Source organism: Camelina sativa, chromosome 9, assembly GCF_030686135.1.
Source record: "Camelina sativa cultivar CO46 ecotype springtype chromosome 9, ASM3068613v1".
Classification (NCBI taxonomy): Eukaryota; Viridiplantae; Streptophyta; class Magnoliopsida; order Brassicales; family Brassicaceae; genus Camelina; species Camelina sativa.
This window is the reverse complement of record NC_141888.1, coordinates 28,858,489-28,879,529: the sequence shown is the minus strand read 5'-3', so window position 1 is coordinate 28,879,529 and position 21,041 is coordinate 28,858,489. Positions and strand designations below refer to the sequence as shown.

The window sequence follows — 21,041 nt, the reverse complement described above, 5'->3', positions numbered from 1 at the left end:
TGAAGGATTTTTTGGATCCTTGTTGGAGTGTTTACTTCTGTATACATCTTTTCATCTACGTAAGATTCTTATTTGTTCTTCTTCTTGACACGATCAATATCAATATCCAGCGTGCCACTGCTGCTCGAGATGTTGCAAATGGATTGTGATGGAGAAGGAAGATTCACAAGTTGATGTCTAAAGTTTGGGGTTGCATAGATCAGCAACTGGATGCTGTGGAAAGGAACTTCAGAGCAGAAAAGGGAACTGCTAATCACCGCTAAATAGGTTTCCTTCATCTTTGATGCTGTTTTTCTGCAAGACTGCAGATCAGATTGCCTGTTCCTGGTATGACCGGAGAGAGTGATCATCTTAAAACTGATCACAAGGATAAACCCTTCTTTTTTAAGATGAGCTTCACAAACCAAGATTCTGAAGCTCTCTCTCTCTCTCTCTTCTAAGGTGACTTGGATGATTGCTCACTCATGTGGACTTGTCTTGGCATTGACTCAAGTAAGCCAAAAGCTCCTCTTGACATTAATGACGTGAGAAAGACAGATCAAATTTGAAAAAACGGTTTAGGGGAAGAGTCAAAACAGAGAAAGAGATCATCCAACAACATCAATAGGTCCAGGGTTCAGTGCCCAATTCTACAGTTAACGACAACCATATTTATCACATTACATACATAAATAAAATAATCATTACCGTTTTCTAGTTTACACTACTAAATTACTAATTATTTGATAACAAATTATTGTAAAACAACATAAGACAAAACAAAACAAAACAATAAAAAACAAGGTTCTTGTGAAAGAAGAAAGTGAGCTTCAAAAGTACAACTAAAACCAAAAGGGATCCATCTTGTTAGGAAGTAGAAGCCAAACTCTCGTCACTAAGCAGCTCGTCCCAGAAACCATCATCCAACTCTCTCTCTACCACTAAATGATGATCATCTTCTTCCAACATAATCCTCTGTTTCCCATAGCCTTGCATCTCCAGAGCCAGAGCCTCCAGTTCCGACACCGAAGAAGAACCTCTTTTCCTCTTTGCTGTCTCATCATCGATCTCCATAATCCTTTTATCTCTCTGTTTGAGCAGCTGATGCAGAAACGAAGGGCTCTGCATTGCTCTAGCCAAGAACGACATCATCTGCCTCTGTTTCATCTCAGCTCCTTCTATCCTCTGTTCCATAGCTTTGACGTAGCTTTTCGTTGTCTGCTGCTGCTGTCTCAAACTCATCAGCTCCATCATTAGCACCTGCTTCTCCCTGCGGAGCTCGTTGCAAGCAGCGTCATGGCTTGATGGAGTTGTTGATGATGATGATGATGAAGTGGTGAAAGTGGTTCTTCTCTTGATGTTCTTCAGTAAGTGTCTTTGTCCCACCAAGAACCCTTCGTTTGCAAATTCCCATCTCTCAGCTTCTATCTTTCTGAAACCCTGTTGTGTGTTTTTCACTTTAGTAACTCACTCACTCACAATTTTGAATCTGATAAGGTTTTGAAAGTCTTTAAAATACACTCTCAAGTTGACATAAACAAACATCAATTATTGGAGTGAGTCTTTTTCAATGCATTTTTATAATATATATGGATACAAGTGGGCAACCTTAAAGCTGATTAGTGAATAAACAAATATGTATTGGTATTGAGATAAGATTGATGACTGTTTCTTACGAATATTTTAGAAGGCAAGTTGACACGAGACAAGCTTCTGGAACTTACTAAACCTTCTTTTAGTTCCACTACCTTACGGAATCTACATTTTCGATGTTTCTAGAATAGGAAGCTACCAACGGATTTTGCAGTAAAAAAATATTGAAATTTTCTTTACATTACCAAGTAAAAATGCAATTTTGTGTAGTTTTCCAGCAAACTATATAATAAGAGATGAAAGTAAAAGAAAAGGGTAAAACAGAGCAAAGAAAAGGGTAAAACAGAGCAATGCTCTGTTTTTTTGTGTTTGGTCACTGAGGAGAAGAAGATATAACAAGAAGAAGAAACAGAGATAAGAGAGAACACTCACATAAGTATTGAGCTGTCTGATGAAACTTGAGAAATTGCAGTGTTTGAAGTGTCGAGGGAGAAGAATCGTAGAGAAAGAATACAAATCCCAAACGACAAAACTAGTGCCTCCTCTGTTCCAAGATACGATCTGGTTAGTGTTTGGATCATCAACCATCTCAAATGTCTTGGTCAGAAACGGAGGTGGACCAACTTCGTGTAATCCCTCCATTGGTTGCGGTGGTTGTCGATCAAAGCCTTCCGGTACAAACGGATTCATCGCCTTTAAATTAAAGACAAGGTTCTTGGTAATAATATAATGCGGGTGTTGGATCAAAACAACGATGCAAATATTAGCCGATCTCCAAAATTGGCTTCATCTTGGGAATTTTTGAAATATATGAACTGGTTCGGTGGAGATTGAGTTCGTTTATGTCAGTTGATGAGGAGAAGGGGGGGCAAAAGTGAGGAAGGTAATGTCCACGTAAGCTATTTGAGGTGGCTTAAATAGGAAGAGTTGAAAGAGAGTGATGACACTAATTTGATTAAAAAATTTGGAGGAAAAAATAATATTATAGTACACTAGACTTTAGAAATAAGAAACTTCTGGAAAGGGTTTGGTGCATTTTCGTAGAGTGGAAACTTCTGGAACTAGAAATTTTGCGGACTGTACGGTATGGTTTTCACAAAGAAGTATAGGAGGACCCCCGATTTTGTTATTTTATTGACAAATATACAACTTAGAGAAGAGTAATGCAATGGCGATTCCTAATTGGTTTAATCTGGCTTTTATGTTGATGTGGCGGCCGGTCCGTCTGGACATTTGGTTTTAGTTCTAGGCTTTGTTTTTTTTTCTTTTTCTTGCATAACGGTTTTGGTCCCAAGTTTACCTAAGGATTAAGAAAAAACCAACTAGAAGTTTGTATATTCCAAAAATTACAGAGTTTTAGTCAATTATAAGGCTTCCACTAATTTCTGACTAGCAAATAATCTAGGCATTTTTTTTTACAAAGATAGGCACTGTGCCACTGTTTTATAAAAATACTGTGAAAAAATGGAAATAAGAAATTTTCACAACTTAGAAAAAAAAGGAAAAAAAATGAAAAGGAACTTTGTAAACGCAATAGAATAAAAAAAATATTTAAGAATTGCAATAAGTTATCTTCAAATTATATAATTTATCTTATTTATTACAATACGTTTTACTCTTTTATGTAGTTAACTAATAGTTTATCCAGTTTGTTCTGTCTGAATTGGTCGGTTAAAAACAGTATCTGGAGCAGAACATCGTTGTTGTTGTTTTTTAAAACATTCGGAGAACCTAATTTTTTCTTATAAAAAAAAGTAAAGAAAAATATAATACTAGCAAATTCACTAACAAACATATTATATCGTTTTGATTTGACCATATAGAACGCATCCTAATTGGTCCGCTTGGACTTTTCCTAGAAACAGTAGGCACCGTAGCCACCACCATTTTGCTTCAGATGATCCTTCGGACATGTGTCGAATCATCTAAGTGACACTTGATGCACTGCGGCGAGGCCTCATGGTACGTGTTTGCGCTCAACATCTGGCTTGTAACACGATAGTCCAGATTTACGAATTATTTTAGCATCTTCAAACTTAGCTCAAGAAGCTCTGAACAATAATATATAGCTTTCCTCTGAACCGAATGTTCTTGTTTAAAATTTTATAAATATATATTTAAAGAAACATGTACAAGTTTGTTTCAGACTATTAATTGAATATTCTGCCATTTGGGTCATTGCAAAAGGTTTTACCTGTTTGAGCTGTTGGTTAAGGCCCAAATATGAATATTGGGTCAGTTTGGACCTCAAAACATATAAGTCAACTCATGTTCAAAACTTATCAAGTCTTTTTTTTCACTACGTGATCGCTGTAACTGTAAAGTATTATATACTTCACTAGGGATTAGACCCGCACGTAATAGCATGGTTGATTTCAAAAGCTAAGTTAGTAGTCAGATTTACAATATCTTATGTAAGTACCAATTTAGTATTCGATTTGCTTTTAATCGGTTAAGACAAAAAGAATGATCAGATTTTATTGATGAGCAAAGATAGATATATTAAAAAATTAATAAAAGAAAAATGGTATGATTATTTCGGACAAAAACACATCTTCTCATATATATATATCATGTTTACCTATTTCATAACCGTAGTTTTCATAATAATTTACTCGTTTGAGAGATTGATATTTTAATCTAACAAACTAGGAAATAGGTAAGAAATTCAAAACCGTATGTATGTGCAAAGTTTCAATTAATAGTATTTATTTGGTATAATATTTATAACATAAATTCATATTCATCAAATTTATTAATGTTTGAAATAATAATCGTTTTACCATAAATTTTGAATTCACATGATAGTAGACCCAGATCGAGTGTAAACCGGATTAGTAATGAGTTAGATTTATATTAAACTTGTGAAGTATCAAACATGATTAAAAAACAACAAAATATTAAATTTCTTGAATCAGATGGCCTAAATAAGCGAATGAAACTCGTCTCACAACGGATTAGAATACTTTGATTCGCAAAATACTCAGTCCGTGTAATCCACATGAATACTTTGACCCATCTAAATGTATGTCTTCATCTGTCTTCTTTGAATTTTCGTTACACAAATTTGTTATCCTGTAATATATAAAATAATTTAGATAGTTTTTTTTTTGATTTTTTGAATTACAATTCTCTTTCCATACCCGTTATTTCATGTCCTAATATTTAAAATAAATTGGAATGTTAAAACTGAATTTAGCTATTAAATTTCATGTAAATGTAGTTTAATTGTAGTTTGATATTTGATATTTGAAAGTTGCAATTGAATTTAACTATCCAAATTTTATGATCTCAACTCATTACATTTAGTTCTCATCATGTTTTTTTTTATGAGAAATGGTTAAGATAATGTTTTTATATTTTGAATACTTACTTGTTCTGAAGTTTACCCTTATTCAAATTAGTGAATTTTTATTTTGGAATATAAATCAAATTTCTTGTTTAGATCATTTTTGAGATATCTAAATTTTTTTTGATAATATGTCAATTGTGAAATTAATAAAATCATTGATATGGTAGTCCTATATATTAGGAAATTATATATGAAATACTGAAAATTAGGATTTGCAAAACTCTAGATATTTATTATTTAGAATAAATTTAAAAGTTTCCAATATCTATAATTATAAATTAGTTGAAATGGTTTGTAATGGAAATTTGTTTAAACTATAAGATCTCAAGTTAACATGTAATTTTTAAATAGAACGTTTGTTATGAAAATCTATTTAAATGCTAAGATTCAAATTGGGTCTGATTTTTTTTTTTTTTTTTTGGTTTGATTCCAAGGAAATAGGAAGTCTCATATCTAACAAATATTTTTTGAAAAAATAATCCCGAGAAGATTTTTTTCTTTTACAGTTCGAGTTTTTAAAATAATCCCTAAAATCTATGTTAGTTAATTTATTTTAGATTCAGAATACGAATTTTTGCAACATTGATATATTTCCAATCAAAATTTATACCATACAGTAATTAAAGAATTATTACAAAAATAAAAATAATTAAAACTCTCAATTTAAAGAACTGGAATATGCTAAAATTTTAAAGAAAAAATATATAATAAATGTATACTAAGATTTTCATATTTGGTAACAAACAATCAACTTTTTTTCCATATGTATTAAGCCGTATTAATTATCATAGTTTTGTTAAGAAAATTTTTAAAAACTAAAATAAAAGATCATATTCAAATATTAAATTAGATTTATATAAATATCTCAAAATCTAGAACCAAAATAAATATATTTACGTTATCTATACAATTTCAAATTAAATAATTTTGCTTTTATGGTAACAACTTTAAATCATTTCCAAAAATATCATATAATTTTTATTTTATAATTAATTTCGTAATTCCTGTTTCCATAAATATTAGATTTTCGACTAACAGTTTTTGTTTATCATATATTATTTATTTTTTTATTTTTAATTATGTAAGTAAGTTGGTCTGTTTGTTTGGCAGCATGAATATATGTTATGTTTTGTTTTTTTTATCCCTATGTGTACTCCCCAATTAATAGTATAGATTTTCTACTGCTTGGGACATATGAAAAGTTCAAGGAAAGATTGATACTCAAATAATATTATCTTACAATCGTTAGATGTTTAACAATTACGAATTGATTTGATTGTGTAATTAAGTTTGTTTAAAGAAGTTTGTGATAAATCAGAATTTTATGTTTTGACAAAAGCAAAACCTCAAACTATCGTACAATTGTTAGATGTTTATTATTATTTTTGTTTGAGAAATATTGTCACACAAAGTCAGCTTAAAAAGTTGATCACATGTTACTAAAAGAAAAGAACAACAATTGAGAGAAAATGAGTGTTGTGTAATGATGATCCGTAGTTTGACTTATAAGACCCATATAAATCTGAATTACTCTTGTACAAAATTTACTATAAGCGTGATCAATATAACTTGTTACGATGATGACACTGAAAACTTAAAAGTAAGGAAAACTAACAAAGTAATAGTAATGATTAATCCAGTCGACCAGGCATTTGCGATCCATGTGTATAATTTGACTTTAATGAGACCGCCTGCTTCATCTCCCATGCAAAGCGTACCGAGACATCACACGACTGCCTTATATTCTCCTATCCAAAGTAGTCGGTCCGAATAGAGAATGCCAAGACACAAGGAAAAAAAAGGTGAATTTAATCATATCTGACACAACCATATAACAACAAAAAGTCTCAGGTCTAAATAGTAAAAATTGTATTGTTACTACTATAACTCTTTTCAATTTGCAGATAACTCTTTACACTTTGCAGATATACTACCCAATTATATAACCTTTAGTAGAAGTCAGTGGGTCCATTGCCCCAATCCATGTATTGGGAATCTCCTTTTTAGCTTAAGTGGATGGGACTTGAAGAGGACTTGCCTATACTTTTTCAAATTATGGGGATTACAACCCAAACTTATGATCATTGTATAATTTGTATTTCTAAATCATTATCTATAACCCATGTAAGATGTAACTATCTAAAGATTTTACTTTGTGAATGGGAGATAGTTTATTTTTACTGTGATTTCACTCATAGACATAGTTAATCACTATGTACGTTTAAAATGACAAGCTTATTTAGTTATTCTGAATTTTCACAATAAATGTCTTTAAGAAAAACACACAAGAAAGAAAAAGCTCATATATAACATATGCTATATATTGATTCACTCTTTCTTTGTCTAAGAAATTCCAGTTGGTCCACTCCACTCTTTTGGCAGATACATGCACTCGATATTTATATTTTTAACGGTTGGATTACCGTCTACCGATTTCATATTTATATAAATATTTTCAAATCATTTGACAAGTTACAAACACAATATTGTTGTACCAAAGATAAACAGATAAAAAAAAAAAAAAAAAGAGTCTTAAAGTTTATGTCAACTCGAGTTTAGCTAGTGCTCAATTAAAGGAAATCTACGCAGGCGTTTGAGTAAAATCTATTGATGTTGTTATGTTGTTATGTCCACATCATCTTATACGTTGCTGCCATATAATTTAGTTTATACATATCCAATTACTCAATAGACATACGCACATGTGTACAATTCTGATGGGTCCAGCAAGTGCCATATTTGTGTCCGCACAATATGTGACTTAAAAATTATGCATCCCGGAAACAATGGATACGAATCATGTAACCATGCAACTATAAGGTAGGGGTATATAGCGTTAGCTAGGGTACACATGTGTTATGTGTATGACACTGTAGATTGGTAAAGGGGCCGATGTCATAGTACATATCATTGGGGTGTGATATGAGAACGCATTTATGTTGTCTGCCAGGAAATCAAACAAACATATCAGAAACGACACTTCGATTTATATTCGTAGTCAACGAGTTATAGTATATTGCAAAGTCCAAAACACCAGGTACGATGTAAGTGTTATATACACTTCCTTTGTTTCGGACTCCAAAAAAAAGGGTTAATAATACGACAATTGTCCGAAGATAGAATTTTAGATTAACAACGCATAAAGTGGTAATAGCCTTTGAAAACATGAAACGACAAAAAGAAATTATAAATCAATCTTTGCAACTAGTTGCTATGTTTTGAAGAGAGAATCATTAGCTAATCTGCTAGAATTTACTTTTTGGTAAATTACCAAGGATCTTATCAGTTTTCCTTTTTTTTTGTCCCACAAAAAAAAGTATTGTGTTAGTGATCGTTGCATCTGTCCCTAGTGTGAGATTGATGCGATGTATAGTCAATTTAGTTGTTCTCTATACTGTAATATTCTTGTGGTGGTTGTCGGCTAATGTGTACCATCGTCATGATAACACAGGCCATAACATGTCCTTGTAGCCCAAATTTTGTAAATTTTTGTTTTTTGTTTTCTAACCAAATTATATAACTTTGAAACATTTATCCAAATGTTACATCATTCGTATTCACTTGTTTAAATTTTCTTCATATAGGGTTACTCATATAAATACGCACATTAATTCAAGAACTCCACCAGGTAAATAATTATAAAATTTTGTTTTTAGGTAGTTGCCCTGGAGAAGATTGGTAGAGTGCCCGTAACAATGGTCATAATTGATTGTGCATGTTTTGAAAAGAAAAAACATGTTAGTTGCTCGCTCCTATGGCATTTTGTCCAAAAAGAAAAGAAATTGCTCGTATGGCATAATCCAAGTAAAAATAATGTTTTTTAACGGAAAAGCCTATGGCGACGAATTCTTTCTATGATGACGACACATTTGATTTGAGCATCACATTTAACTTTGTGCTATACATTGTTTATTCTAGTATCGTCGCTTTAATTATAATGATGACTAATACATTACATTTACCAGCAAACCTGAAAATATCAATAATGAATGTCTCAAATGCTTGTGCCACCATGGTATATACTAGTATATGCTATTGAATCGTCGGACCAAACTTAGATAATATATATAACTATATATTAGTGCAGGAAAATGATAAAGCTAAGATATTCAACGATTTTTGTGTGGAATTAAACTAAACAGGTAAGCACAATCAAGATTTGAAAGTAAGATAGAAAGCTGAAGTATATGCAATGAATATTTAGCAAAGAATGCAGATTTGAGACTAGGGGTAAGATATAACCACATTAAATTTTGTTTTTATTTAGCTTCATGGTGTTAGGGAAAAATCTAACAAGATTTCAGTGGATATTTTAGAACATGGAAAAATTATATTGTGAGATGATATATGCACGATGATTCGATCCATTGAAATTAATTATAAAGTATATCTTAGATTCAAATTTATACTGGTTAACGTAGTTTATTCGATCCACCGAACATGTTTTTTATTCAAGATATTTTTTAGATTTCAGTGAAAGGTAAATATATCTAGCAGCACTAAACAATAAACATATTCTACTCGAATGAAACACCAATAAAAATACTAAGCAACACCATCAAGGATATGTCTTGTAAAGATCTACTCTCTATATTTTGATTTATTAGTGACATTGATCGAGTGCACAAAACTTTTGTTTTCCGCTTCAATGTGGTTAACAACCAATTCATGTCGCTAAATCATATATAAAAATATTTCTGACCATACTCCTTCACAAGTCAAAATCATCTCTAGATCTCAAAAGATCTCGCAAAGCCAAAGGTATATAAGACAAAATTAGAGGTTTAGTTTAGATCTTGATATATTAAGATATCCCTATACAGTTTATATGTTTCACACTATTCATGATAATCCGAAAACCCCTAGCACATGCAGATCAAAATAGATCTTTCTATTTATAAAGAACAATTTTAACTTTGCCATTAAAGAAGGAATTATTTCAATCATGGATACAAACAGTGGCGGACCCAGAAATTTTCTTTACCCAGGTCAAAAAAACATAAACAAATTTTATTTTTCTTAATACAAAATATAAAACATCCTACAACATCCAAAAGTGTTTAACCAAAATTTTACACATGATTATGCAAGAAAATGAATTCAAATTTATAATTACAAATTGTTCATCTTTTAAAAATCATAAACTGTAATACAATTCTAAGTATTATCATAACTTTAATAAAATCTCATTAATATAATTCTTAAAACAAAGTATAGTTTTTTACCAAAATATAAACTTTCTCGACTTTGAAGAGTCACAGTTACGGACTTACTCTGCGTGAAAATAAAAATAAAAACTAAAAAGCCACATATAAGTGATGATCTGTTCTTCTTAATTCAATTCAGCGGTTAATAATTTAATACTAAGATTAAAAGATTAGGCCAACTTTGTTTCTAATTTAAAAGGAATATAAAATCTTCTTCTTTCCTTATGGACTAATGGACTTTTTATGTCACAATAAAATTAAGGAAGGTCAAATTACTAAAATATTATGTTACTAAACAAAATTGGCTGGATACAAATACACAAAACTCATGATTTTAAGGAAAATTTTAAAATTTGGGGAGGTCAGCTGACCTACCTTTGATACACATAGGTCCGCCGTTGGATACAAAGCCGGCTTATATCCGTAGTATTTTGTTGTTGTGGCTAAATCATCTTAGGATAAGCAAAGAATTGGTAATGTCCGTAAGTAAAATGTCAGGGTTGCTTATAGAACCTATAAATTAATTACTTCTCTTTTCGTCCAGTCTTTTTTTTTTTACAGCCGTCTCTTTGTTGAAGTATCGTTATTAATATGACTGGAGCCTTCATCAATTCTATTATATATGACGCTTTATCCATACATTATTCTTTTTGTGATGCATGTGTAATTAGTAATTACTGAGTAGCAATCAGAGAGTAGCTCTTTCATCATTATTATCATATTTCGCGGTTGTTTTAGCGTGAAACAAAGGCCATTGTAAGTGGAAAAATAAAGGAATTAAGTACGTAGCAAGCTGATCCATCGTTTTCTTTGAGCATTAAAAGAAAAGAAAAGCACATTTATTACAATATATTGATGGAGAAAAATTAAAAAAAAAAATCGAAAAAACAAAACAATATACAAAAATACAAAAAAAAAAATCCAGATGTCATTGTTGTGGTGGTGAAGTTCATTTCCATTTTTAGGCAGAAGCAGATATGGCTGCTGCGGCTGTGATTCGAGCCGCGTCACATATCGCCTGTTTATATTCCGGGTCAACAACCGTCTCTCCTTAAATTGACCAGAGTCTTTATGTCATTTTAATTTAGGGTCAAAAAAACTTATATGTACTCCGAAACACCTAGCTTTGATCACGTAAACAACTAAACAAGCTATATAACTGGCTGGTTATAAGAAAAGGATATGGCTGGTTATATCTTCGATTTAATTAGAGTTTCGGTTTAGACAACCAATCAATGTTCAACAAACGGTTTTGTCGTTAAATATAGCAAACTTTGTTTATGGGAAGTTATAGAACTTGTGAGGGTTAAACTGTTAATGTTACAAAACTATATATAGTTGATTTCACCATGTTTAGTTGTCAAAGCAACATATCAAATAAATTTGCTTGCTATATGCAAATAAAAAGAGGTCAGGAAACAAAACAAGTCATATACATACAAATTTGGAGCTAGAAAGATTCGGTAGGAACAAGTTATACAAAACTTAATTCATGTAATAAACAACAAAAACTAAACCATCGTTTACCACGTGCCCATCCAGCTGTGATTGCACTTCAACTTCTGGCTAAGAAACGGAAAGACGACATACCAATTTCGTCAATTAGGCTCAACTTTTCAGAGGTGAAAGTGATTTTGTATCTGCCGAATAAAGTATAGATTCACTCATTCACAAAAGGGTATAAAATCTTTCAGTTACAAAGGTTAGTCAGCTTAGATAGATTAGTTTTGGAACGGTCAATCCAAAGAGATTACTAAAGCAACGTTGTGTTTCATGTGTTTGCAACCGTTACCAAAACTCAACAGTTAGTTAGAAACTTCTAATCAATTAAAGTATGAAACATACAATAAGTAATGAAGTGTGTCAGAAAAAAAAGAAGAAAAATAGGTAAAATATTATATGCCGACTAAAGCATTGCGACCGTTTGTTGTTGCTGGAATCGTCATCTTCAACTCCTAACGTTAGGCACGTTCACGAAAAGTTTTCGAAAAATATCCCAAAACGCCAATTTTAAACCCTGCAGAATTACATATATACATTTGTATAGTTTTCTAATCTAAAGGAAAATGTGACATGGCAGTGAGGAGAAACTAACCCATCTTTCCTAATGGACAAGTGTCAGCAGAGCCATACAATTATAAAGTAATATAATGATTAAGGGGGGAGCGATGATGATATCATCCAGTAGCTGAGTTGAGGGTAGAATGTGTAATTTTACGAAAATGATTGAAAGTGGAAACGTAAGCTTTCTGGCTTTCGCGTCTTCTCTCTGTGTCCGGGACAATACATGCATCAGAATCACACATCTGTGAATCGGAGCTTTATCCACTTCTTGTAACTATATTTATATTTTCACTTTCACGGCTAGGTCAAACTAATGTTAACTTCAAATTTATTAGACCTTCAACTGTTTGTGTAAATAATACACACATTAATCAACTTAATTATAAAAATTGTCATTGTGTACTAGTTTATCCTACTGTGTTGTTGTTAGTTGTGTAATCAATTTTAAATGTAAACAACAACAAAATTATTCTAGAACCGGACCGAGTAAAACCATAAATTAAGAATAATGGATATCTTCTTCAACCAAAACAAAAGAAAGAATAGTGGATATCTTAATTTTTGGATATGCGTTTATTAAATTATATTATGAGATATATTAATTAAGATGCATGCATGAGTCATGAGTGGTTTTTTTTTTTTAATAACTTTTCACCGAGTGATATCTATTCCTATAGTAAATCCAACGCTTTTGAGTTATTTTCTCATATATTTATTTATTTACTAATGCAGACACTATGCTCAAACTCCTATAAAAGGAAGAAACCACCTTAGCACTTCTCCTCATTCCTCACTTCCAACCGCCGAAAGCAAAAAATACCAAAACAAACAAAAAAAACTTCCTAAACCCAACTCGAGCGGTTTTCAAATGGGCACGGAGGACTACACATTCCCCGAAGGAGCGGAGGAGCTTCACCGCCGCCATCACACGGTGGAGGCTCCACAGCCTCAGCCGTTCTTGAAGTCACTTCAGTACTCACTCAAGGAAACTTTGTTTCCGGACGATCCTTTTAGACAGTTTAAGAACCAGAATGCATCAAGAAAAGTGGTGTTAGGCCTCAAATACTTCTTGCCGATTTTTGAATGGGCTCCACGCTACAACTTCAAGTTCTTTAAATCAGATCTCATCGCCGGAATCACCATAGCTAGCCTGGCCATCCCTCAGGGCATCAGTTATGCCAAACTTGCCAATTTGCCTCCCATCCTTGGCCTTTGTAAGCGTTATTATTCACTCTTTTCTTCTAATAATTAACCGCTAAATTTTCTGTATTTACAAAAAAAAAAAAAAAAAAAGTTTTTGTGATACAACCAAACTCTTATTAGGTTTGTGTACTTGTTTCTACTGTCTTTGTGCTTAGATTCGAGTTTTGTACCGCCATTGGTGTACGCGGTGCTAGGGAGTTCAAGGGATTTGGCGGTGGGTACAGTAGCGGTTGCGTCTCTTTTGACAGGTGCGATGCTGAGCAAAGAAGTCGATGCTGAGAAAGATCCTAAGCTTTACCTTCACCTTGCTTTCACCGCCACTTTTTTCGCCGGCGTTCTCGAAGCCTCTCTCGGGATTTTCAGGTTCTTTTCTTTTTTACTTTATTTACCCTTATTCATTTTTTTTTTTGTCTTTTTCATATGGTTTTACTTGTGTAAAAGTATATTGAGTTATATATATATATACATTTGGATCCAAAGCATGTGGACAAAAGATTCTGGCATATAAAATATCTACCAAATAGTAACTTTTTCTTACCTTGATTTCTTCCTTTTGTACGTGAAAATAAAATAAAAAAACGTTCTAAAATAATTCACAAACCCCAAACTACGAGTGAAATACGTCATAGCGAGTTAAGTCACGTGAAACAAAGATAATAGTAGCTGACAAACGAGCCAATATGGACAAAGCTACATAATCATAGAAAACCTTACGGTAATATAATTATTCGACTGGTATAATGATTGGTTTAATATAAATATACTATGCAACAGTGGAGAATCATACTAGAATACTGTAATATAATTACTTTAATTTACTGGTAAGAACGGTTGAATATACATGTACACAAATCATAGTGTCATTGATTGAAAAGAACACGAGAGATCACTTCTGTCAGTTCTGTGACGTATAGAAATAGTATATTATAGGTCGAATCTTTTATTTGGTTCCCCAAAATTTCGGTATACCTGGCCAGAAATGGACTAGGACCTACAGGCTTTAACTGAGGTTGGTGAGTTTGATCATGATGACATGAGTTAAATAATGCAAACTGATTGTTAATTAATTAGTACGTAATACACAACATTAAAAAAAAAAAAAGAAACAAAAAATAATGAAAATGAAAAATTTGCAGGTTAGGGTTCATAGTGGATTTTCTATCGCATGCAACGATAGTAGGATTCATGGGAGGAGCAGCGACGGTTGTGAGTCTTCAACAGCTTAAGGGTATCTTCGGACTTAAGCATTTCACTGACGCCACTGACGTTATCTCTGTCATGCGTTCCGTTTTCTCCCAAACTCACCAGGTGTCTCTCATTTCCGTTATGTCTTTATTAATTATTTAATTATTAGTTTACTAAAGACATCCAAAATATCATCCCCAAGGTGGTCGATGATGATTCTCTTCATTAAAATAATCATGGTATTAAACAAGAAACATGTGTTTATGTTTTGTTTGTTTAATTGTTTTTTTGTTGGTGTGTAGTGGAGATGGGAGAGTGGCGTTCTCGGCTGTGGTTTCCTTTTCTTTCTTCTTTCAACCAGATATTTCGTAAGATTGATTCTCTACCTTTATCATTTAAATAAGGGACTACGTAATTAATAGTGTATCATTTATTTCGACTTGCACGCTACAATGATCTTTCGTATAATCCCATTTACTTTATTGTTCTTCGTCTTTTTCAATCTTTATTTTCTGGAAAGAATAAAAAAAATGTGACGAGAGATTGGAAGTAATCCTTAGATGTAATTAATTACACTATATTAATGAAAAAACTGATTTATTCTTTAACTACGAATTGATGATGCAGAGCACGAAGAAACCAAAATTCTTTTGGGTGGCGGCGATGGCTCCTTTGACCTCAGTGATTCTTGGAAGTCTCTTGGTTTACTTCACTCATGCTGAGAGACATGGTGTTCAAGTGGTATTATTCATTCTCTCTTGGATCACCTTAATTATCTATTTATCTTTAAAATTTGAAAAAAAGAATAAATAAACAAAATCATTCTCAATTAATTAAGACATATAGCGTGTATGTATGTATTTCATCAAAATCTATAAACAATTTAATTTAAAGAAAATGAAATAAGTTAGGTAGAATATTATGGTCAGAAAAGGAACAAGAAGCATGAAGTTGAAGGTATAGACTTATGACAAAAGAAGTGGGCTCATGGACTTTTGTAGTTTTGTCCGAAAGGGAGAGAGATATGATAGAATAAAGTAAGATGTACCGATTGATTGTGCAGATAGGGAACCTGAAGAAAGGGTTGAATCCACTCTCCGGTTCTGATCTCATCTTTACTTCGCCTTACATGGCGACAGCTGTTAAGACTGGCCTCATCACTGGCATCATTGCTCTCGCTGTAAGCCCATAGTCCCTTTTTTTTTGGGTTTTATTCTAAGTTATATACAAAGCTAGAGATATATACAGTATATAGATATTTTATTATATATGGAACTAGAGACTAGTTGCAAGTAACTGGATATAACGTAAGAATTTTGAAAGCTAGCGATATTAAGTTTTGAAACTTGAGAGAGTACTAGCCAAGATATAAAATAAGAAGAATAAGTTTTGTGTAGAGACATAGAGTGTTATCACTAACTTATAGATGTTATATATAATATATTCCTTATCTATTTACATCCATGCTTGTTATAGCAAGTAGAAATTAACAAATCAACTAACTAAATAACTTCTCCTCTAACTAAAGTTAGATCTAAGAAAACTAAAAAAAAGAAATCAAGCAACCTATTCATATAAATAACGATTTTGATTGTAAATAGTGAAATTTTAAAAGTCATCAAAATAAAATAAAATTCATGTGTAAAATGCAGGAAGGAATAGCTGTAGGGAGGAGCTTTGCAATGTTCAAGAACTACAATATAGACGGGAACAAAGAAATGATAGCGTTTGGAATGATGAACATCGTTGGCTCCTTCACATCTTGTTACCTCACAACAGGTAAGTACTCTACTAACACACACAGCATATGGCTTCTATATATGAAGACAACTAGCACATTAGTCACATTACAATACATGCATGTTATATCATTATATGGAAAATCTTGTAATACAGTATTTAATTAATTACGACGTACCATGCTACTAGGACCATTTTCGAGGTCGGCCGTGAACTACAACGCGGGTTGCAAGACGGCAGTGTCCAACATAGTTATGGCAATTGCGGTTATGATCACACTGCTCTTCCTCACGCCGCTTTTTTACTACACACCACTCGTCGTCCTCTCGGCCATCATCATATCCGCAATGCTCGGACTCATTGACTATCAAGCTGCCATCCATCTCTGGAAAGTCGATAAGTTCGACTTCCTAGTCTGCATGAGCGCCTACGTTGGGGTCGTATTCGGCAGTGTAGAGATTGGACTCGTCGTCGCAGTAAGTAAATATATCTTATATATAGTGCCGAATTTACATAGACTTCATTATCTCTTTTTTTTTTTTGATTTTTTTTTGATTTTCTATTTGCGTTTGTCATTTACACAGTTGCAATTTTACGAAAATATTTAAAGACATTTTGCAACTGTAAGAAAATAGTTTTTCAATACATTTTGAAATGAGATTTTTTTTTTCGCCGTGATGAAGGTGGCCATATCGATAGCAAGGTTGTTGCTATTTGTGTCGAGGCCAAAAACGGCGGTGAAGGGAAACATACCAAACAGCATGATCTATAGGAACACTGAGCAGTACCCTTCCTCAAGAACCGTTCCTGGTCTTCTCATTTTAGAGATTGATGCTCCCATCTACTTTGCCAACGCCAGTTACTTGCGTGAAAGGTAACCTAACTTTCATTCGTATATACATGCCAAAGATTGAGGATTTGTTTTGAATATGTTTTCAATACATTTACAGAATCATTAGGTGGATCGATGAAGAGGAAGATAGAGTCAAACAATCAGGAGAAAGCAGTTTACAATATATTATACTCGATATGTCCGGTAATGATATGATCTTGATTTTCTCTGACACTAGCTAGTATTGTTTTCCTTACTTTGTATGTTTTTTGAACAAAACAGCTGTTGGTAATATCGACACAAGCGGTATAAGTATGATGGAGGAAATTAAGAAAGTCATCGACAGAAGGGCGTTAAAGGTAAACACAATACGTAGCCATATAATTACATTTTAAGGATATGCTATCCGTAATCCATTACCTCATATGATTTCTATTTGTTGTATTATAATCCCACAGTTGGTACTGGCAAATCCAAAAGGAGAGGTAGTAAAGAAATTAACCAGATCCAACTTTATCGGTGATCATTTGGGCAAAGAGTGGATGTTCTTAACTGTAGGAGAAGCCGTGGAGGCTTGTAGCTTTATGCTTCACACGTTTAAAAACGAACCAGCCTCCACTAAAGAGCCTTGGAACAACGTATAGTTTGTTGTGACTACTCGATCGTTATTAAGTAGTTTCGATGTAAACTCGTATATCAGGAAACAAGTAAAACATGAAACACATTTTGTAATATTGATTGTGTCATTGTGTGTCAAAGTCACATGCAATATATATGGATGTTTTCAAGGACTCGGAAGAAGTTGGTTCGGATGGTATACTTCGGTTTGAAAGTTGCCATTTTAATTTTTGGAGCAGCATATCTTAAAAGGGCCACAAAAGTGTATAAATAAAAGCCCATCAGGCTAGGGGTTTGTCGATAATAATCCTGTACGTCAAGGTCTACCATACGAAGCTTCTTTGCTCCATACAAAAAAAGACACGTAAGCGTACAATCAGATAGAGGCAGAGATTCACGATACTCACGATGTATCCTTTTCATTACTTTTGTGTCTTTTACTTTACAACCAATTATAAAAGGGCACGTAGATGAATGCTTCGTTATGAAAAACCTAGTGTGGACACGGACACCAAAAGCAGAGCAAAGAAGACTTTTGTAAGAAGAAAAAAACAGAACCTAGAGAGAGAGAGAGAGAGAGAGAGAGAGAGAGAGAGATGTCGTCATCTTTGAGCAACGACGAGTCAGGACTCGGTGAGTCAAACCCTTCGACGGGTGGTGATGGTGGTAACTACACGGCTTACGAGTCTCGATTCCAGTCTCAGCGGTTTGACTCGTCCTTCTCTGATTTTGATGCTCAACCGGAGAAAGAGTTACCAGGCGACGATTCGTCTCCTCTGTCCAATCAAGGGGATTTACCGGAGACTCAAACTCCGCCGTTCATAAACGGTTCCGATGCTACGAACGGTTCGATTTTGCCGCCTCCATCGGATATGGAGAAAGAAGAGGGTTTTGCTCTTAGAGAGTGGCGAAGGTAAAAAAAAAAGCTTTCTTCGTGCATGCAAGCTTTTTGATACCCTACTTGATTCATCACTCTGTTTTCTTAAACAAAATAATTATATAATCTTTGAATTTTTTTTTTGGATTCGATTCTTAGAGATTTTCGTGAGTTTTGGACCAGTCTTTATAATTTGCTTAAAACCTTAATATAGCAATTGACTTAGTCTAAGTTCTTGACTCCAAACGTTGACCAAATTATTACATGGAATCTCTTAGTTTGTTCAAGATAGTAAATTAGATGGAATCTTTTGGTTATTGTAGTCTATGTGATTGTGTGGTTGATTATGATTATTGATTATATGTCTATATTGATGAGTAGCTTATATGAAAAAGTCTTGTTGTGATGTGTAATTGAAGGCTAAATGCTCTGAGATTGGAAGAGAAAGAAAAGAAAGAGAAAGAGATGGTTCAGCAAATTATAGAAACAGCAGATCAATACAAGGCTGACTTCTATAGCAAGCGTAACGTTACTATTGAAAACAACATGAAATCTAACCGCGAGAAAGAGAAGGTGATTTCTCTTTGTACACTTGTTTTTTATTCTTTATCATTCAAGATTATTGTAGAGTAGGTCCAAGAACATTGGATTCTGAGTTCTATAACAGTTGTCTTTTTTTTTTCTGTTTGGTCAGTTGTTTTTGGAGAATCAAGAAAAGTTTTACGCTGAAGCTGACAAAAACAATTGGAAGGCGATTGCGGAACTCATTCCTCGTGAAGTACCAGTTATAGAGAGTAGAGGGAAGAACAAGAAGAAGCCAGCTATAACTGTGATCCAAGGACCAAAGCCTGGGAAGCCCACTGATCTGTCTCGTATGCGTCAAGTGCTCACGAAACTCAAACACAATCCACCAACTCATATGAAGCCAAAATCACCCTCACCATCCGGAGCTGACTCGAATGTGATCAGTGAACAGGTCACAGCTACAGAGAAGTTGTAGTTTATGTTTGTGCGACAAGTTAACTTCTTCTTTATTTTGCGTAAACCGTCTTTTGATTTGTTAAGCTTCCACATGTTCAGTCCCGAATTTTGCTTGTTTTGGCTTACGCCTATGGTCTTACTCTTTAGTCTTTACCATTGTTGGCTTTTTCCCATACAGTTTTCAACTTTGATGTACATTAATATAAGTATTCAATAAAATCATACAAATGCGTGTGGACCCCCCGGTCTATTATAATTACAGTAAAACTTCAATAAATTAATAAATAAGATCGAGACTATAAAATAAGTATTAATTTATGAAAATAATTTTTTTCATTTTCATAATTTTGAAAATTTTCTATTACAAAATAAGGTACAATTGTTATCATTCATATTTTTTATAGTATTTTCTTAATTTATAATATTAATTATCGTAATCGGATCGATGTCAATAGTTTACTAGATTATCCAGATAAAAAAAGAAATGTTAGAAAATTTTAAGAAATTGATGCTATTATCCCTCATGGTAATGATGAAGTCAAAAAAGATATTGCGGTACCTTTAGAACCAGTTACATGTACATAAGCAGTTATCGCATATAGAATTCTCTACAATTTTTTGATGCGATTTGAGAAAACAACACCAAAATTAAAGTTTTTGATGCAATAAAAAAGACTAAAGATAATCTCCAACTAGAATACAAATTCAAGAATAGACAAACAACAATAGAGTCATATTTCACTAAATTTTCTTATATATATATATATATATATAAATAGATATATATAGTTTATATCATTATTTATTTATGATTTTGATGGGATTATATTTTTACATAAGATTTTTAAAAAATATTATACTATTATTTTATCGAATTGTGTCATTTTTTACACCGGCCCAATCGGAACCGGAAAAAATTATTAATTTATAGCAAATATTATTTTAAAGAATATTAATTTATAGAGGTTTAAGTGTATAGAATAAAATTGAATAAAATTGATATCTTGCATCAAGCGGATACCAAAAAATTATTGTGGGAGGAGGCCAAATCTTATTCGGTGAGATATCTGGACCCTCCGCCTTTGTTGGACAACAGAGGTTCTTTTCCCTGGTGTCAGTTTGATGGTTCATGGAAATGTTCAGATCCTTTCCAGAGTCTAGGCTGGTGGTGCTGCGGTGACGAGGATTCAACGCTTCTTTTGGGAGCTCGGAGTCATAGAAGAGGCCTTACTCCCTTGCATGCGGAATTTCAGGCACTTATCTGGGCTATGGAGTCTTTACTGGAGGCTGGAGTCGACTGCCAGGTTTTTGAGACGGATTGTGCCGAACTAGTACGGATGGTGCAGACGCCGGAGGACTGGCCTTTACGAATCTCCTAGAGGATTTTTTATCGCTTTGGTCCTCTTACCC

The 21,041-nt window shown here is 33.2% G+C and overlaps 3 protein-coding genes across 3 annotated transcripts; 2 read left to right on the top strand and 1 right to left on the bottom strand.

Moving 5' to 3' along the window:
• Positions 1 to 635: 635 nt before the first annotated feature.
• Positions 636 to 2,529, bottom strand: LOC104711738 (heat stress transcription factor A-7a-like). The gene is made up of 2 exons (XM_010428470.3): positions 2,005 to 2,529; positions 636 to 1,419 (listed from the first exon to the last, which is right to left on the bottom strand). The coding sequence occupies exons 1-2, from the start codon at positions 2,260 to 2,262 to the stop codon at positions 847 to 849; spliced, it is 831 nt and encodes a 276-aa protein (XP_010426772.2). The 5' UTR covers positions 2,263 to 2,529; the 3' UTR covers positions 636 to 846.
• A 10,145-nt stretch (positions 2,530 to 12,674) lies between these two features.
• On the top strand, positions 12,675 to 17,946 carry LOC104711737 (sulfate transporter 3.1). Its single transcript, XM_087466020.1, has 12 exons — positions 12,675 to 13,409; positions 13,554 to 13,761; positions 14,535 to 14,706; positions 14,886 to 14,951; positions 15,211 to 15,324; positions 15,647 to 15,763; positions 16,236 to 16,362; positions 16,513 to 16,799; positions 17,007 to 17,197; positions 17,274 to 17,359; positions 17,438 to 17,514; positions 17,614 to 17,946. Exons 1-12 carry the CDS (start codon positions 13,064 to 13,066, stop codon positions 17,797 to 17,799), a joined length of 1,977 nt encoding a protein of 658 aa, XP_087322146.1. The 5' UTR covers positions 12,675 to 13,063; the 3' UTR covers positions 17,800 to 17,946.
• A 313-nt stretch (positions 17,947 to 18,259) lies between these two features.
• Positions 18,260 to 19,869, top strand: LOC104711736 (clathrin light chain 3). The gene is made up of 3 exons (XM_010428466.3): positions 18,260 to 18,686; positions 19,070 to 19,223; positions 19,345 to 19,869. Exons 1-3 carry the CDS (start codon positions 18,370 to 18,372, stop codon positions 19,648 to 19,650), a joined length of 777 nt encoding a protein of 258 aa, XP_010426768.1. The 5' UTR covers positions 18,260 to 18,369; the 3' UTR covers positions 19,651 to 19,869.
• The last annotated feature ends 1,172 nt before the right edge of the window (positions 19,870 to 21,041 follow it).

What these genes read in the sequence shown, in the direction of transcription:
- LOC104711738 (XM_010428470.3), bottom strand. Translation starts at nt 2,262, where the DNA reads ATGAATCCGTTTGTACCGGAAGGCTTTGATCGACAACCACCGCAACCA. An exon ending in TCAGACAGCTCAATACTTAT is followed by an intron (nt 1,420 to 2,004) that starts GTGAGTGTTCTC and finishes AACACACAACAG; the next exon opens with GGTTTCAGAAAGATAGAAGC.
- LOC104711737 (XM_087466020.1), top strand. Translation starts at nt 13,064, where the DNA reads ATGGGCACGGAGGACTACACATTCCCCGAAGGAGCGGAGGAGCTTCAC. An exon ending in GCCTCTCTCGGGATTTTCAG is followed by an intron (nt 13,762 to 14,534) that starts GTTCTTTTCTTT and finishes AAAAATTTGCAG; the next exon opens with GTTAGGGTTCATAGTGGATT. An exon ending in AGATTGGACTCGTCGTCGCA is followed by an intron (nt 16,800 to 17,006) that starts GTAAGTAAATAT and finishes GCCGTGATGAAG; the next exon opens with GTGGCCATATCGATAGCAAG.
- LOC104711736 (XM_010428466.3), top strand. Translation starts at nt 18,370, where the DNA reads ATGTCGTCATCTTTGAGCAACGACGAGTCAGGACTCGGTGAGTCAAAC. An exon ending in GCTCTTAGAGAGTGGCGAAG is followed by an intron (nt 18,687 to 19,069) that starts GTAAAAAAAAAA and finishes GTGTAATTGAAG; the next exon opens with GCTAAATGCTCTGAGATTGG. An exon ending in CTAACCGCGAGAAAGAGAAG is followed by an intron (nt 19,224 to 19,344) that starts GTGATTTCTCTT and finishes CTGTTTGGTCAG; the next exon opens with TTGTTTTTGGAGAATCAAGA.